At 43.0% G+C, this 19,941-nt stretch overlaps 1 protein-coding gene across 4 annotated transcripts in view; it reads right to left on the bottom strand.

The window, feature by feature from the left end:
• Positions 1-19,941, bottom strand: part of LOC142489216 (multidrug and toxin extrusion protein 2-like) — a 524,115-nt gene that overhangs the window by 353,607 nt on the left and 150,567 nt on the right. For all 4 annotated transcript variants that reach the window (XM_075589594.1, XM_075589595.1, XM_075589593.1 and 1 more), the window contains 2 exons: positions 11,723-11,767; positions 9,284-9,381 (listed from right to left, as the gene is read on the bottom strand). In XM_075589594.1, coding sequence (XP_075445709.1) covers positions 9,284-9,381; positions 11,723-11,767 — 143 coding nt within the window. The remainder of the gene's footprint in view (positions 1-9,283; positions 9,382-11,722; positions 11,768-19,941) is intronic.

Here is a 19,941-nt window from a genome sequence, read left to right as displayed (position 1 = left end):
CTTCACTTACCGTGGAAGGAACAGACACGTCTGGAGATCCTGTGGAGAAAGAGCGGGACCGAGTTGCCATGCAGCCTAGAGAAAATGGAGAATTCGTCCTGCGGATAACCGAATATCCAGAGGGCCCAAGGCAGAAGTCGTGTACCCCAAAGAAGTGTCTGCCCGGTGCCAACAGTGAGGAACCCTCAACCAACCATCCCAGGGAATCGGAGCCGGAACCAGTGAGTGTTGATCCCTTGACCAGCCCTGAAGATGCCCTGAAAAATGCCAGGCATGACTGTGATATGCTCCGTGAACAATTGAAACAAAAGAAAGATGGTTACACAGAGCTACAGAAAAATAACGTGAAGCTACAGAAATATGTGCTCGCAATGTACTCTTCGGCCAGGACAGAATTGGACGATCTCAAGACTGAGCTAGATACTGCAAACGCTACTATTTCCGCCATGGATGAAAAGCAGAGCCAATCTGATAAAATGATGGCTAAGCTGAAGCGGAAGTATGAGGAGGCACTGAAGCAGATGACAGTCTTTCAGCAAGAGGTTCACACTCTTCGCGTAGAGCTGAATGCCTCACAACAGGAGGTCAACAGTGTCCGGGCAGAGGTGGACGTATCTCAGAAAGAGGTTCATACACTCCGCAGAGCACTGGATGCCTCACATAATGAGACCAACAGCTGCCGCACAGACCTGGAAGTCTCCAGAAAGGAACTTCACAGTTTCCCTGAGGAGCTGGACATTGCAAAGAAAACTATCCTCCATCTTAACTGAGATCTCAAAGTCTCTCAGAAGGAGCTTCAGAACCTAAACCTGGAGATGGAAGTCTCACGCCAGGAGACAGCCCGCCTCCAAGCAGATGTGCAAAAATGGAAGGCGGACTGCAAGGAGGCCCTGAATAGTACAGAGACTGAAAAAGGAGAAAATTTAAGATTAAAAAGAGAAAACTTAAAACTGAAAGAAAAAAATTCTCATTTGACAGACTACATCACGGAATAGAATGAAAAGCTGCATGAGCTTAAAGAAATAAATAAACTTTTGGAAGATGAGTAGTGTGAAGCAGAGCACCGACTGCAGAACTAACTGCAAGGTCTGCGTACGCACATCCAGAAGGCCAAGGAGAAGCAGCAAACTCTGCAGGAAGACAAGCTGCAGGCTGCTAAAGAAGTACAAGTGCTCCAGGATCGTCTGATTACCCAGTATGTCCCCGCAAAGCAGCATGAGAAACTGAAGGCTACCCTGAGCATCACCAAAGCATCGCTAGAGGCCAAGCTTAGAACCCAGGTGACACGACACAAAAGGGAGCACAAGAAGGTCCAGAAACTGAGACAAGTAACTGTGGCCCGAGCAAAGAAATTCACAGTGCTTCACAATACAATGAAAATGTGGAAGCAAGCTCAGAGAAAGCAAAGTGTGCAGAAAAATTCCCTGAGAAGAGACTTGCAAGACGCACTCAAAAAACAGGGATCTCTCGCGGATGAGATTACAGTTCTACAAGGACAAGTATTGACCCTGACTAAGCGTCAGTATTCCACAGCCACAAAAACCCATGAAGACAAGGGTACAGTGAGAGCTGGGAATACCGCTCGTCTGAAAAACAAGGTTGCAAAATTTGAACCACCTAAACAAGCACTAGCAAAACCTTCAGCCACCCAACAGGCAACAAAAGAAGGTACACGTGCTGAATCAAAACCAGAAGAATCCTTAGTTGATGAAGCTGAAAAGCTGGGACATTCTCTGGAAGTGGATGTGGAATTGCAACTTAATCCCAAAGAGGCTGAACTAGCAACTCCAGTGAGTGGAAAAAGTGCAGAGAGACAGCTTCAAGAGCGTAAAACTCAAAGGGCTGTTTTTAAACGCTCTGCAACTGCTGCCATACAGTCTACCTACAATAGGACGAGCACCCGACATGAGGGAAATCTCATGACCGCGCACGTAGCAAAAAGACTATACTTAGAAAAAGTCCTCCTCGAGCGACTGAGGAGTGTTGATCTCAAGCACCTTTGGGAGGAGACACAAATAAACTGGAGAAAGGGCTCCAATCCCAGCGGGACTGAGGGTTCTCTTCCTCCATCCACTCTCATTCAAGTCACAGAGATATCTAGAATGAGAGTGGAAGGATGGGCTTTGGCCGTGGCAAGCCCGAGCTTCCTACAAACAGGGGAGGTATGTAATAGGGGAGTTATCCCTGTTCCAGAAATGTGCCTCTAATCCAGCAGTGTGGTGGTTAACTGCTGCTAGTCAATTAACCAACACCACCTGGCTGATTAGGTTTCTTAGAAAAACCTGCCCTTGAAACAGGAAGGGAGATTGTTCCTGAGTCTCACAAGTTGTGGGACTGACCATAGGGACAGATGTCTTGAACCTGCTAGAAGAAAACTGCATGCTGCCTACAAGACACAGGGGAAAGAACCTCTAAACCTGAATGCTGACATAGCCTGAGGAAAAGGCAGCAACCCAGGAAGAGAGAAGACTTTCCCTCCAACTACAAGAAACAGATAAGACTTTCCTTTATAAGACTTTTGGTATATCTGCGCATATCAAGATATATGTTTGGGGCTGGGAGACATGCTTATCTACAGGGAGTTGTGGCCTGCATAGATTTCACTAGAAATATTCCCAAGTGGAACAGAAGCTTTGATTGACCCTGTTTTTGCATATGTTTGGATGATTTTCTTATGTTAAAGAAACAGGCGCAATAAAAGCCTTATGTAATTTCATCTTACAAAAGTCTCTATTGCATACCTCTGTGCGCGTCCTCCTACAGGGACTTAGATATATAAATTAATTCACTTATTGATCTGTATTGACCGCTAGGGGCAGATCAATTAATTAGCTTGTTCTACTTTTTATTTCTACACTTGAATTATTCATTTATATTTATATATATATATATATATATATATATATATATATATATATATATATATATATATATATATATATATCACTATTACTTTCACTTACCAAATGTACATGTACTAATGCTGAATATATAGGAACATATATATAAGTAATTATACACATTATTTCCTTACTATCTTTATTATTTTCCCTATTCAACTACATCGATTATATATATACATTAATCAGATATACATTATTGTTTACATATGTTTATATATGTATATGTTTGCAAGTGTGTAGAGTATTCTAACTTTAGAATCATCATGATAGTAGAAAATATTATAATAACTACACGCAATAATCATAAGACACACATGCACATATACCTATTTGAATTGATTGATTTTCTTACTATTAGACAGGATAAATAAGGAAAATACAATAATGTTTCAAATATAATATTACTTACCTACAATGAACTGATCGGTGTACAGATTTAAATATTATCACTGAATTTCATTGCCTCTAAACGCAAAGATGATACCTATGTACTATTATGGCCACTATAAGGATATTAACTCAAACTATTATAGTCAGATATCTCCCTTTATATTGTCAAATGACATCTACCATACAGTACCTAATATCACAGTTAGTGCCTATATTCTGGACGATATTAAACATCCTTTGATCCATTGATTTATGACATTGGAGTAAAATAATACACAACACACTATGAACCCGATTGGATCACGGGCATAGACCCCACCTCTATAAGTCATGGAAGGCTGGACTCTGTCTCTAAGAAGAGTATAAATATTCACCGGTTTGATCAGGGAAGAGACACCACTTCCCCTGAAGAAGCGTGGTGTACACGTGAAACGATCGTCGAGAAACGTGAGACGTCACATGTGACATCATCAGATGTGGCGGCATCTCTCGATTCAGGCAGCAGACAGGCATCATCACAGTCAGGCTTGTATCATTGACGGCGTCTTCCATGCTATTTTTGACCCACTGTGGTCTTATTCTGCTATCAAATTGTGACGGATGCGCTCCCATTTGGGTGCGCAAGTACTGACCTTAGCTTGATTAGTATAAGAAGCTTGATGTGGAGTTTATCTTATAGTGTATATATGTATTCATGAACACATGCTATCCCATTTTGAGATGATATTGTGGGAATTAATGTACCACTAAGGATATACATCTTCACTATGGAGTATGTACTGTAGATGTGCCTTTGGATGCTAAATAGGAGAGAAATATACCTATACATACTGAGAATATACATCTAAATGTATGTATGTGACATTATACTTAGGCAATACTACTATATAAGTATGGGATACACTCAAGATCTGATTACAGAGTGTCAATGAGCTTATAACCTCTTAAATACCTCCATGATGATGGACTAAATCTGTCCTTACCTGAAAAATGTATACACTGTATTTTTCCATTATCCTTTTCCCATCAGCTTTATTATTTGATGCGATCATTAAATCTGCTGACCTGAACAGTATTGGATACAATTGAAATAGATCCTTATAGATAGCAGCCAGAATCTATGATAGAAAGAAATATACTTACCTTTGACGGCTGTCTATTATAGCCACTTCACTATGGTTTTTTTTAAATGTATGAATTTATATACTGTATGTGTGTTTTTTACCCAATATTTGAATTATATAAAACTTTATTATTTTTCTGATCTTCCCGGTTTCAATGGGTCAATAGACCTAATAACAGTAATTATCTGTTGGACCACTGTAGTCCGCCTACTAATATCCAGCATAGAGTGCTATAAATAGAGGGAACCTTTCTGATCCTTCTTGGATCAACTCTGTTAATATTTGAATTGCTAAATGGCCATAACCATGGTAATATTTTAGCAAGCAAGAATATCACATGAACTACATAGTAGGGGGGGCAAACTTTAAGAGTAAGCAAAGCTCAAAGACACATGTATTTTATAACTGTATGAAGTACAGATGCCATTTAGTGATTCAATCAGGTCTCATATCTTATTAATATTAGAAGCAGAGATCTAATATTTTTAATTATGCAAATTTTTTTGTGATTATTGATACTCCTATAAAAGATAGTGGGGGGGGGCGCCATACTCCTGAGGAAGCCAATTCTGTAGTGAAACGCGTTTGAGTGGGAGTGTTGGAGGTTGTAGGAGCTCTCACAGACGCGTTCAAGCCTGTAAGCCGAAAACTGGAAGTGACTTCTGACCAAAGCGGAAGTGACTTGAGGGAGCTCACGGGGATACTGGCAAAAGCTCCCACAGCTGGGGGAGAAGGTCCTTAACACCAACGTCGCAGACGGATCGGAGGCGGTGAGCAGATTGGTCACTCACGATCTCCATAAATATTGTGAATTGCTTTTATTGACCGTACAAAGTGTGAGTATGGTTCTTATATGTTTTAATACATAAATATCCTTTTCTACTGATCTGCACTATGTTCCATTTTTTCTTCCTGCTTTGGAGGTGCATCTCGTCTGAAACAGCATTGCACGGTTTTGGAATCTCACATAACATTTATTTACATTGTAAGTAGGCACAGCATATGAGCCAAGACAGCAGCATTTTTTCACGATCAAAACACCTGCACTTAGATGTTTTTTATTGTCTTTTCCTTTGCTGAACATTTCCCATGCTCCCCCTAGAATTTGAAAACCGAAGAACCGATTCTATGCAAAAACACCAAACCAGAAAGACTGGAACATTTCAATTTGACACAACTAAGCATCATTAATGATTGCTTTATTATAACACTGTGCCCCGGCAAGAGGGACGGGTGCTGGGCACTGCACGCATCATGGATTGGTATGTTCCATGATAACAACTTTAGATGGAGAAAGAGATTGAATAATAGACATTCCCGAACCGATCCCTCCAATTTGCCTCTATCCGAGTGCCTGACTCTGCCCGAATATCTGCCCCAATACCATTACCAGTACAGGCCAAACAACATTGTTGATGTATACCCCTTGCATCAACAATGTGTTGCCGTCACCCAATTTTCAGCCCGGGTATAATCAAAGTAAATATAAATTTACACGAATGACCCACATATGTGTTCCATAGACTATGCATACGCCTACATTAAAAGACCCGCAAATGCTTTCCATAGACTATGCATGCGCATACTGTACTTTAAGCATTTCATATTTCTTTTATATTAATAGAGTATATTAAATAATCTCACGTTATTTAACAGAATTCAAGCCATCAAATCGACAGTCAGAAGAAGATTTCAATTGAAGTCTAAAAATGATAAACATTTTCAACCTTTTCTTTTTAATACTGTAGAGATATTTTATGTTGATCATAGCGGGCACATAGAGACATACAGTATACATTATAATACATAAACTGTAATATCTTCTACTTTTTTTGTTTTATATTTTATTCCCTGTGTAGAGAAAATCAGAGCCCCCTCTTTGCCATCTTCTCTGAAATTAAAATTCCAATTCAATGACACACATATTCTATGAGTTGCATGTGCATAGACAAAGCATACGCACACGGCCTGTAGCCGTTATTTCTACAAGTACAGTATAGCAAGTATAGGCAAAGTGACAGTGTAATATTTTCTACTTTTTTATATATTTTAATTGTATTGGGGACATGGAGACATATACATTTTTTTACACACTTTTATACAGGGATTTTCAATGAATAAAAACAAACAAATATACATTGCAAAATTATTATTTTTTTAAATATATTTTAATCGTAGTGGTCACATAGAGATATACTGTATACATTATTATACTTTTATACTACTCTATGGGTGTTTCACAGAAATAAAAACATTGCAACCACAAAACATTGCAAATGCAAAGTGACTTGTTTCTTTTGTAATATGTACATTAGTGCTCGGAGATTTGACACAATATTGACTGGATGGATGCGTAGAAGACAAAGCAGTCCAAACAGTGGCCAAGGTCTCTTCTCACTTATTGTCTGCCTTTCCCTCGTGTGTAGAGAAATTCAGCCCCCCCTGCCAGACACCTCTGAAATTCAAATTCAAATTCAATGACACGCACCGCCTACGTGTTCCATAGACACGCATGTGCATAGACAAAGCATAGACTCACCCCCTATTGCCTTTATTTCTGCAAGTACAGTACAGTGACTAGGTGTATTATACAGTGGTGTGAAAAAGAAAGTACACCCTCTTTGAATTATATGGTTTTTCATCAGGACATAATAACAATCATCTGTTCCTTAGCAGGTCTTAAATTTAGGTAAATACAACCTCAGATGAACAACAACACATGACATATAACACCGTGTCATGATTTATTTAACAAAAAAAACCTAAAGGGTGGACTGACTAGTACTGTGAGTTAGTAGAGAGTAGAGGCAGATCAGATTGTGGTATCTTTCTTTCAACCTACTTGATTTAATTTAGTGTTAACCAAAATTTAACTGATTAACTGGAATACTAGTAGAGACTGGTAGTTGTGACAGGTGAGATGGTGGTATGTCTCTGCTAATACAGTGTACACACACACACAAACATATACAGTAGGCAACAAATAACCAAATGGTGTTAAGCCAACAGACACTGATTGACTGGTATACTAGTAATGACAGGTCGGGTGGTGGTATCTCTATGCCAAGCAAAAGACAGATCAACACTGGAGCTATTGTGTAGAACTTGTGAATCATTAAGTCATTAGGGCTTAAGCTTGCGTGTGGTACCATATATAATGTGGCTGCATTTTTCCACATACTGCTTGGTATCTCTATGCCAACCTAAATATAATTTACCCAACAATTTACCTCAGAGCAATAACCCAACTTGAACTGATTGACTGGTATAGTAGAGACTAGAAGTAGAGAAAGCTCAGATAATGAATGTATGTATGTCTTTATTTATATAGCTCTATTAATATACATAGTGCTCACAGTAGTAATACACATGACAATCATATAAATAACAAATAATACAAATAACAGATCATGGGAATAAGTTCTTCAGACTTAAAAAATCACATTTAGGAAGAGGAGTCCCTGCTCCGAAGAGCTTACAGTCTAATTAATTAATGTTATCTCTGTGCATATACAATATAGTTGAAAAAAAATCAGTCACATTCACCAGGTAACAGGCAGGGTCTCTCTCTCTCTCTCCCCTCTGTGTCTCTCTCCTCTCCGTGTCTCTCTCCTCTCCGTGTCTCTCTCCTCTCTGTGTCTCTCTCCTCTCTGTGTCTCTCTCCTCTCTGTGTCTCTCTCCTCTCTGTGTCTCTCTCCTCTCTTTTTCTCTCTCTCTCCTCTCCGTGTCTCTCTCCTTTCCGTGACTCTCTCCTCTCCGTGTCTCTCTCCTCTCCGTGTCTCTCTCCTCTCCGTGTCTCTCTCCTCTCCGTGTCTCTCTCCTCTCCGTGTCTCTCTCCTCTCCGTGTCTCTCTCCTCTCCGTGTCTCTCTCCGTGTCTCTCTCCTCTCTGTGTCTCCCTCCTCTGCAAAATGGTGGGAAGGGAGGTGATGCAAGAACAATAGTCGAGACATTAAATCCTAAGTCTGAGTGTGACTCAGAAACAAAGTTTTGCCTTGTTTTTGGGTGGGCAAAGTCACACAGGGCAATCTTGCAGTTTGGACAAATACAAACTACAGTTCAGGAATATTGCTACCACCGAACTCATCTACTGAATCTCTCTCTCTATTTTATAATATAACAAGCATAAAAGCCCATCAAAATGACGGGTTGGAGTTTTCTTTAATAAAAACTTGCTTTATCTCCGTGACATCTTTATTTACCTACAGTACCTTCTCTCTCCTGACTCCCCTCTCTCCCCCTCCCACCCTTGTCTCTCCCCTTTAAAAAGCAAACACTACAAATATATTGAGGTTGTTATATACCTAATGTATGTTTCTGAGCCACAGAACATTACCACTGTAGAAAAGAAGAACCTGGCACTCGGTCTTTGCAACATGAAGATTTAATCACAGCCAAAAGGTCCAACGTTTCAACTGCACATGTAGTCTCTCTCAAGGTGAGGGCTAGAAAGACTGCATGTGCAGTTGAAACGTTGGACCTTTTGGCTGTGATTAAATCTTCATGTTGCAAAGACCGAGTGCCAGGATCTTCTTTTCTACAGTGTCTATACATGGGACCTGCCGGACATCCCCTGATCCAGTGAGCACCAGCGATTTACTTTATTCGTTCAAGTAAGATGTGTGCCAGATATACTTCTCCCCAGAGAATATTACCAACCTCAAAGTTTAAAATCAAACTTCATGAGACAAAAACATGGGCATTGCTCAAGTTACCATTTTGCTTCTCATGATAAGACCATGAACTTTTAAAGTACAGCATCAAACAACCATAGTTAATGAACAGGATTTAGGCTAGCATTGTCAGAAAAGGAACCAAGAGACCTTTCCTCGGGACATGATAATGTGATACCTCACTGATTTACTTACATGACTCCAAGTCCCAGCACGAATAGGAAGATGTAGTTCACAATGGCGTTAATGATGTTCGACACAATGCTGACGATGATCTGAGTTCGTACTATTCCCTGCAACATACAATGGCATTCTTTTAGATTGGAAAATCATAAGGAGATTTATAAAGGTTTTAAAAATGAATTTTGTACTGGCCAGCAGACTTTCAAATTTGGAAGTGGAATTGAAAATACACCTTGGGAAATGGGTTATTTTTTACACTTCAACATACAGTGGCTATGAGTATTGGTTATTTGGACCAATATAAAGCGTAAAATGATTAGTTGCACAATAGACCTGCTTAATGGAATGCATCATTTATAACATGTCCACTTTGTTTTTTGTTTTTAAATTATCAGGTCTTAGATTATCTGCCTAATATACATATGTCAGATCTAGCCAACTTGATTTAAAAAAAACATTCCTACTTCTACTTGAGACAAAAAAGTAGTGGAAATAATAGTAAATTAATGATACTGTACTGTATATGACATCAATTACAGTATGTGCCCTAGCCATTGTAAGCATTATGTTGGCTGGCTCCAATATAATTATGCGTTCCTCTGATGAATGTGTATGCATCAAAGTTGCAGGCATTTAAAAGATGCAGTTTACTTGTAAATCTGACCATTGCCTATCTGCAGTTGGAGAGTCCTGGCCTAAGAAGAGCTGAAAATCATAAGTACACGTATGTGTACCCAACCTTGATTTTATCTATCTTCACTGGTGCTGTGTATTGACCAGTCTGTACATTTTTATACATTCCTGTCTCAGAGAGCAGCAGTAGTAAAGACTGATTTGTTACTTAGTAACCTAAGATATACAGAGAAGTTAGGTAGGTCTTTACTCTGCAAAGCACACTTCCAAGGATGCATTTTACACAAAAGATTGCTATTTGTTACATAGGTTATTAATAGAAAAAAAAAACTGTGTGTGCTGTGCACGCGCATAGTAAGTGAAACTTCTTTGTGTGTTGTCAGCAACATATAAAGTAACAATAATAATATTACTGCTTAGAGCATGAGTAAATTTGATTGGCGGGGTCATGTTTATTGGAAGCAGTGGGGGTGGGGTGGGGGTGTGCGTGTGTCAGAGTGTGCGTGCGTGTGTCAGTGTGTGCGTGCGTCAGAGTGTGCGTGCGTGTGTCAGAGTGTGCGTGCGTGTGTCAGTCTATGCGTGCGTGCGTGTGTCAGTCTGTGCATGCGTGTGTCAGTCTGTGCGTGCGTGTGTCAGGCTGTGCCAGTCTGTGCGTGTGTGTCAGTCTGTGTGTGTGTATGTGTATCAGTCAGTGTGTGTATGTGTATCAGTCAGTGTGTGTATGTGTGTCAGTCAGTGTTTGTATGTGTGTCAGTCAGTGTGTGTGTATGTGTGTCAGTCAGTGTGTGTATGTGTGTGTGTCAGTCAGTGTGTGTGTCAGTCAGTGTGTGTATGTGTGTGTGTCAGTCAGTGTGTGTGTATGTGTGTCAGTCAGTGTGTGTGTATGTGTGTCAGTCAGTGTGTGTGTATGTGTGTCAGTCAGTGTGTGTGTGTATGTGTGTCAGTCAGTGTGTATGTGTGTCAGTCAGTGTGTGTATGTGTGTGTGTCAGTCAGAGTGTGTGTGTATGTGTGTCAGTCAGTGTGTGTGGGTATGTGTGTCAGTCAGTGTGTGTGTATGTGTGTCAGTCAGTGTGTGTATGTCTGTCAGTGTATGTGTGGTGTGTCAGTCAGTGTGTGTGTATGTGTGTCAGTCAGTATGTGTATGTCTGTCAGTGTTTGTGTGGTGTGTATGTCTCTCTGTCTGTGTCCTGCCCACTCTCTCCTGACTCCCCCCTGGAGGTACACGACCACGGAGCAGCCCCCATTCTCTACCCCCGGTAGAGCTGCGTGTCCTGCTGCAGCCAGCTCCCCGGCGGAGGTACGGGGCCATGAGGGGGTTACAGAAGGGCACGGTAACGCGTGTGGGGCGCTCAGCGCCCTTCCTCCCCCCCTCCCCCTCTGATGGTGCGGTGGGGGATGCAGCGCGCTCAAACCCCCCCACTCCCCATTCCCATGTCTGTACTTGCACGAGCCAACACCAACGGCCTCTTCTGCTGCCATCACTGCTGCGCATGCGCGGCATGGGAGCGGGGAGCGGGGGGGGGGGGGGAAAGGCGGACGTTCACTCGCCCCCGATGGTGTACAGGTGCCCGTACAGGTCTACTAATGACCTGGGAGCGTGGCTGGGACAGAGAGCGGGCCTGGTCCCAGAAGCCAGTCAGCGGGTTGTAGCAGGAGACCCGGGACACCGCCGCCGCCGCATGTCACAGCAGGCGTGTGGGGGGAGCGGGGGGGGGAGCCGTGACGTTACTTCCGTTTCACATTTTGTCTCCATCTCTCCAGTTTTAGCCCATCAGAATAGGTGCCACTAAAGAAGTTTCACTTCAAAAAATACTTACCTGATTTTGCAAATAGCGTGCCTCAAGCTGGTAGAGAAATGCAGCCTGTAAAGAAACACTGCTGTTATGGATGACAGTAAATGAGAATGTAATATCTTCTGATTTGTCTTATACCAGTGCACATGGAATATCATGAGAATATCAAGAAGGAGGCCCTCAGGTAATCTTGCAAAAATAGTTCACTCTATATTTATTAACCACATACTAGGCAGAACAGAGCAATATGTATGTATGTATGTCTTTATTTATATAGCGTCATTAATTTACATAGCACTTCACAGCAGTAATACACGTGACAATTATATAGATAACAAATAATATAAATAACACATAAAGGGGAGATGTTCTTCTGACATAAAAGTAACATTTAGCAAAAGGAGTCCCTGCTTTGAAGAGCTTACAATCGAATTGGTTGGTAGGAAGGATGTACAGAGATAGTAGGAGGGAGTTCTGGTAAGCGCATCTGCAAGGGGCCAAGATTTATGTACTGTATATGTGTAAAACTATCACTCATAGAGCTACTCATATGCTGCCTTAAGCAGGTGTGTTTTGAGTAGGGTCTTAAAGGTTGATAGAGAGGATGCTTGTCGGATATTGAGAGGAATGGCATTCCAGAGGTGTGGGGAATTCAGTGAGAAATGTTTAAGGCGGGAGAGGGCTGAGATGTAGGGAAGAGCAGAAGAGTGTAAAGCTTTAAAAGTGAGGAGGAGAATTGAGTGTGTGATACGGGATTTGAACTGAAGCCAGGAGAGGGGTTTCAGCAGGGTAGATGCTGAGACAAATTTCAGACAGAGTAGAGTGATTGTGGCAGCATCATTTAGGATAGATTGTAGGGGAGACAAGTGAGAGGCCGGAAGGCTGGACAACAGGAGGTTACAGTAGTCGAGACGGGAGAGAATGAAGGTCTGTGTCAGAGTTTTTGCAGTCAAGCAACAGAGGAAAGAGCGTATCTTTCTAATACTGTGGATTAAAAAATGATCGGTTTTAGCTACCTACTGTATTTAATGTGAGAGGATAATGTGAGAGAGGAGTCGAGTGTGAACCCTAGGCAGCATGCTTAGGCTACTGGGTGAATGATAGTATTTCCAACAGTAATGAGGAAGGAGGTAGTAAGGACAGTTTTGGAAGGAAGTATGAGGAGCTCTGTTTTTGCAATGTTAAGTTTAAGTCAGTGTCGGGCCATCCAGGATGATATAGCAGAGAGACTTTCAGAAACTTTAGTCTGTAAAGCAGGTGTAAGGTCAGGGGTTGAAAAGTAAATGTGTGTGTCATTAGCATAGAGGTGATATTTGAACCCAAGAGATGTGATTAGGTCACCAAGAGAGAGTGTGTAAAGAGAAAAGAGAAGAGGTCCCAGGACGGAGCCCAGGGGTAGACCCATAGAGAGATCGATAGAGGAGGAGGAGTTAGCAAAAGAGACACTGAAAGTATGATGGGAGAGGTAAGAGGAGACTCAGGATAAAGCTTTGTTACAAATACCAAGAGAATGGAGAAAGTGAAGAAGAAGAGGGTGGTCCACAGTATCAAATGCTGCAGAGAGGTAGAGTAATATGAGCAGAGTGCAATGACTTCTCTCTTTGGCAGCATGGAGGTCATTAGTTATTTTAGTGAGGGCTGTTTCAATGGAGTGAGCCGTACGGAAGCCAGATTGTTGATGGTCTAGGAGAGAGTATGTATTGAGAAAAACTACTGTTGCCTTCCAAAAGCATTGATATTGAAAATGTCAAAGCATGTGTAATACATCTGAAGGTAGGATAACAAGCTCCCACCCTGAATAAGTTTTTTAGTACCCCTCCAGAACAATTATTTTCCACTATTTCTAGTGTTATATAGTTTTCTATGTTTGAATAATTAATTATTAATGTTTTGTATACCAAAGAATATTTGAAAATAAGATGCAAATCTTTCCTCCACTATTATAAAGATGCAGTTCCTCGTGCAGCTGAAAATACTCCTTTTCCATCTCCAGCGAAGGAACAGCTTGTTCAGCTTTGCCAGTGTTTACCACAATTCTTTTCCTGTGGTGAACCCCAAGCACCAGGACAGTTAAATGAGCTACATTTGTAGGTCAAGATATGAGAATAGTGGCTGCTCCAACAATTCAGGAATATGTTGTAAATCCTTCAATAAATGAATCATATAGGTACAACTCTAATATGGAGTGGGTATAATAGTGGCCAATGCATAATACTTCTTAATTCTCCTGAAGGCATCAGTCAAAAAATGATGTTATCACTTCGCTGCAACCTCATTGGAGAAAAATATAATAAGAGTTCAAAACTCACCAAATCTTGTAGTAAATCCTGAGTAGCAATAGTTTCTTCAATAGATATTACCCACTCCTAGAGCCAACTAGATTGTTTAGTGGCATGTCCAGCCGCTGATAAAAGTCCAAACAGCAACAAAAAAGGCAAAAGCAGCACACTGCCCAAGGAGACAGGTGGTATAAAAATATGAAAATGTATTGTCTATTAAACATTAATAGGAGGGGAAAAGCCTCCTACGCGTTTCACACGACCAAAGTGCTTTATCAAGGAGTATGGTGTGTGTATCAGGGACCCTCTTTATATAGCTGATGGAAAAAATCCCTTCAATAAATTTTTGTGTGACGTCATCGCATGCGCGTGCACGCCCGTGTAAGCACGTACACCCACGTGCGTCCTCAATCCCCTGTTCGTGCACCGCCCCCAATGATGTCACGCGAATGTAAAAGCAGCCGCAGGACACACAGCTCAGAGCTGTGCCCCCGACCTCTACACAGATGATATTGGCTGCATGCGGCGTCATTGGGGCGCGTGCCCGCCCGTGCAGGCACTTAGACCCACGTGCGTTCACAACCCCCAATTGCGCACTGCCCCCGATGAAGTCAGCACCAATAAGAGTGCAGTAACAGGACACACAACAGTAAGCTGTGCCTCTCCTTCCCATACATGGGATCTGCATTAAGTGCCCAGTAATGAACTAATGCACAACTATTCGTCCAGACAGGGGCTGCACTCATATGCATACCCAATAATATAAAGCACAAGTTTCTGTAGGTTAAAAAAGAGAGAGCAAAAGCAAAATGTCCATGGTTGAAAAATATATATATTATATCCAGAAAAATAAACTCATAGGGTCCTCATGTCACATAACCAACACCATATAAACAGAACATAAACACATATAACAAAAATCATCCTGTCCCAAAAGTACAAATCAATAGGAAATAGCATTGACATTTGAAAAAGGATGAAACAAATGTTACAAATAATTCAATATTAAAAACAAACGCAGAATTCTTATTAAATATAAAATATTTATACTGTATATGTAACTAGCTGATATACCCGGCATTGCCTGGGATTTAATTTTCCTGCTCCCCCTCTCTCTCTGTTGCCCCCCTATCTCCGTTCCCTCTTTCTCTCTCTCCGCTCCCCCCTCTCTCTCTCCATTACCCCCCCCTTTCTCTTTCTCTCTCTCCCCATTCCACTCTCTCCTCCCCCTTCCCCTTTCTCCCCTCCCTTCTGTTTCTCCCCCGTTCACAGCAATCCGCCCCCCTGCACCTGAATTCGGCCCCCCCTTCACAGCTCCGGCCAACCCCCCTCCCGTTCTCAGCTCCCCCCCCCCCCTTCATAGGGCCGCCCCCCTTCACAGCTCTGCCTCCCCTTCACATCTGTGATTTCCACCCCCCCTTACAGGTCTGTTCCTCCCTCCCCCATTCACAGGTGCGTTACACCCCCGTTCACAGCTCCGTCCCCCCATCACAGCTCCGCCCCCCCCAGCGGCTGCTCACTGGGGGAGGGTTGTGATTTCCTCCCCCCCATCAGAGCTAGGTGGCAGCGGCGGCTCACTGGGGGGGGCAGCCGGGAGGGTTGTGATTCCCCCCCTTCAGAGCTCGGCTGTGGTGACTCACTGGGGGGCCACCGGGAGGCTTGTGATTCCCCCCCTTCAGAGCTCACTGGGGGGGCGGGAGCAGTGGTAGGATTCAACATTTTTAGCAACAGGTTCTCTCTCGGGGGGGGAAGAGAGATGGGGGAGAGAGACGGGGGAGAAGAGAGATGGGGGCGAGGGACCGTACCGCCCTTTTATAGTGAAAAATGAAAAACAGCAATATTTGAATGAAATTGAAATAAATTATTTATTTGCCTTTCTTAAAATATTTCCATATATCTTCTTATACTATTTCTTTTGTCCAGGGCAGAGAGAGACCAGGGGGGGGCATAGAGAGACCCGAGGGGGGGGGGGCAGAGAGAGACCAGGGGGGGACAGAGAGAGACCAGGCGGGGAAGAGAGAGACCAGGGGGAAGCAGAGAGAGACATGGGAAGGCAGAGAGAGACATGGGGGGACAAGAAAGCGACCGTGGGGGGGAGCAGAAAGTGACCGGGGGGCAGAAAGTGAACAGGGAGGGGCAGAAAGCGACCAGGGGGCAGAAAGCGACCAGGGGGGGCAGAAAGTGACCAGGTTGGGGAAGAAAGCAACCGGGGGGGCAGAAATCAATCAGGGGGGTAGAAAGCGACCAGGGGGCAGAAAGCGAACGGGGGGCAGAAAGTGACCGGGGTGCAGAAAGTGACCGGGGGGGCAGAAAGCGACTGGGGGGGCAGAAAGCGACCAGGGAGGGGAGCAGAAAGCAACCGGGGGGGGGGGGCAGAAAGCGACCAGGGCGGGCAGAAAGTGACCAGGGTGGGGGCAGAAAACAACCGCAGGGGGGCAGAAAGCAATCGGGGGCATTAGAAAGCGACTGGGGGGGGGGGCAAAAAGTGACCAGGTGGGGAGGGGGCAGAAAATGACATGGGGGGGCAGAGATCGACTAAGGGGTGCAGAGAGACCAGGTGGACACAGTCCCAATGTCCAAAAGTGCTTGCAGTGCAATTGTTAGTTGTGAAAGTTAAGTTTTGTTTCCTGCCTGCTGTGGGGGAGGAGGGGTGCTGCTGCATACCTTTTAGTCGGAAACACAACGGAGCAGCAGCAGGCAGGTTCTCTCCTTCTTCAAGGCTTGTTGGAGTGATGCCAGGTTTCCACAGTTTGTGCATACTCGGGGCATATATGTATCTCCCCTCTCTCTGTGTGTATATCATGATGTCAACCTGCCTTGCACTCAGACACCGCAAGAGCCAATGAGAGCCAAGGCCCACCCCGTAGTCAAGCAATGATAGCCAATGACAGCCAAGGCCCGCCCTGCAGTCAGCCAATGGGAGAGCTTGACAGCCAATGACAGCAATAAGAGCGAGCACAAACCCACAGACAAACATCCTGACAGACAAACATTTCAGTTTTATATATATATAGATACACCTCCTCAAGGTAACATGTGATGTAATTGCAGGAACTAGCAAATGTATGATTGTATGATCTAATAAACTCTTGTTTATGATTTCAATTTATTCGAGAACTATACATATTATTATTTTTTTTCATTAACTCTCAATTTAATCAAGATCTCATCATATCAAATATCGTTAATAAAGAACTGTGATGTTCTGTGATTTAAACCATTTATGAAAATGTCAATAGGAAAAAGAAAAGGGAAGGGGAATGAGGGGGAAGGGTAAAGGAATGGTAGATACTTGTTGTAACAGGGGACTTATCCCTGTTCAAAATGTGCCTCTAATCCAGCAGTGTGGTGGTTAACTGCTCGTAGACAATTAACCAACACCACCTGGCTGATTACAGGTGTCAGAAAAAGCCTGCCTCTGAGACAGGAAAGGAGATTGTTCCTGAACTGAGCTGACCCAGGAAGCAGAAAGAGCAGAGATACCTGAGTCTCACAAGTGGGACTGAGCGAGGAAACACAGAGATGTCTTGAGCTGCCAAAAGACTGCCAGCTGACAAATAAGACTTCTAAAACTGAATGCGGAAATAGCCTGAGGAAAAGGCAGTAACCCAGGAAAGAGAGAAGCCCACCCCCCTACAACTACAAGAGACAGATAAGACTTTTCTTATAAGACTGTTATTTTTTTTTTATATATATATATATATATATATATATATATATATATATATATATATATACATATACATATATATACACATATACATATATATACACATATATATATATACACATATATATACATATATATATATACACATATATATACACACACACACACACACACACACACACACACACACACACACACACACACACACACACACACACACACACACACACACACACACACACACACACACACACACACACACACACACACACACACACACACACACACACACACACACACACACACACACACACACACACACACACACATATATATATACTGTCATTAAGGTTATGGTGGGTAAAAAAAGTGACAAAAACCCTCCACAGTAAAGCATAAAGCAACTGTAAATATTACTGTATGTTCATTTGCACGTCTTAGACAGGTCTGCAACCCTGTCTTTCCCCATTGTCACCCAGCATACAGCGCTTCCACTGCAGCAAGGGATTCTGGGAAATGACATGCAAATGAGCACTCAGTGCCACCTTTTGTCTCAAGCTCATATTACACAAGCCAATCCTCAAGCCACTGCATGCTGTTTTAAACACAGCTTTTAAACAGAGGCTGGGATGAGATGCAAAGCCATTAGACCTACTCACATACATGTTTCAACCTTGATGGGTATCATCAGTGTGAGGCTGGTTTAATGGCTTGCAGGTTTGAGACTAGACTAGGTAATCACCACTGTCATTAAGGTTATGGTGGGTAAAAAAAGTGACAAAAACCCTCCACAGTAAAGCATAAAGCAACTGTAAATATTACTGTATGTTCATTTGCACGTCTTAGACAGGTCTGCAACCCTGTCTTTCCCCATTGTCACCCAGCATACAGCGCTTCCACTGCAGCAAGGGATTCTGGGAAATGACATGCAAATGAGCACTCAGTGCCACCTTTTGTCTCAAGCTCATATTACACAAGCCAATCCTTAAGCCACTGCATGCTGTTTTAAACACAGCTTTTAAACAGAGGCTGGGATGAGATGCAAAGCCATTAGACCTACTCACATACATGTTTCAACCTTGATGGGTATCATCAGTGTGAGGCTGGTCTTAATGGCTTGCAGGTTTGAGACTAGACTAGGTAATCACCACTGTCATTAAGGTTCTGGTGGGTAAAAAAAGTGACAAAAACCCTCCACAGTAAAGCATAAAGCAACTGTAAATATTACTGTATGTTCATTTGCACGTCTTAGACAGGTCTGCAACCCTGTCTTTCCCCATTGTCACCCAGCATACAGCGCTTCCACTGCAGCAAGGGATTCTGGGAAATGACATGCAAATGAGCACTCAGTGCCACCTTTTGTCTCAAGCTCATATTACACAAGCCAATCCTCATCAAGGATTGGCTTGTGTAATATGAGCTTGAGACAAAAGGTGGCACTGAGTGCTCATTTGCATGTCATTTCCCAGAATCCCTTGCTGCATTGGAAGCGCTGTATGCTGGGTGACAATGGGGAAAGACAGGGTTGCAGACCTGTCTAAGACGTGCAAATGAACATACAGTAATATTTACAGTTGCTATATATATATATATATACACATATATAAAATATGTCTGTTATCTTTTATATATATATATATATATACAGTGCTCGACAAACCCGGTCGCCAACTCGCCAGCTGCGATCGGATATTGGCTCGTGGCCAGTAACCTTTCCCCTGCTCTGCAAAAAAAAAAATCCCCTGTTCGGAAAAAAAAAAATTGAAAAAAAAAAAATCGTAGCTGATTGGCTGTGACGTGAGATGGAGTTGCCAGGACTTCAAACCGCCCTTTCTGCATGGGTAAGTAATGGGGGGGGAGGGGTTGAGTGAGTGCGTTCGTGCGAATCTGCTGCTGCTCCTCCTCCTCCTCCTCCTCATATCCTGCTGTATAATTGTGTCAGCTCCTATAATTTACAATTTACTGATCCGGTCATGGAGGAGTTTGGACAGATGCTTCAGGTGGGGGGAATTTAATGCACTTTAAATATTTATATACTGTATACACTAATACATCCTTCCCCCTCTCTCCGGTGCTCCCGCTGCCCGCGCGGGTCTGAACATACTGTAAAAGCCGGGGTGTTTCCCTCCCCCCCTCCTGTGTTCCCGCTGCCCGCGCGGGTCTGAATATATTGAGGTAGCCGGGGTGTTTCTTCCCTCCCTTCCGGTGTTCCCGCTGCCCGCGCGGGCCTGAATATACTGAGGTAGCCGGGGTGTTCCTTCCCCTCCCCTCCTGTGTTCCCGCTGCCCGCGCGG

The sequence above is a fragment of the Ascaphus truei genome, chromosome 3 (assembly GCF_040206685.1).
Source record: "Ascaphus truei isolate aAscTru1 chromosome 3, aAscTru1.hap1, whole genome shotgun sequence".
In the NCBI taxonomy this organism is placed as follows: Eukaryota; Metazoa; Chordata; class Amphibia; order Anura; family Ascaphidae; genus Ascaphus; species Ascaphus truei.
This window is presented reverse-complemented; position numbering and strand designations above follow the sequence as displayed.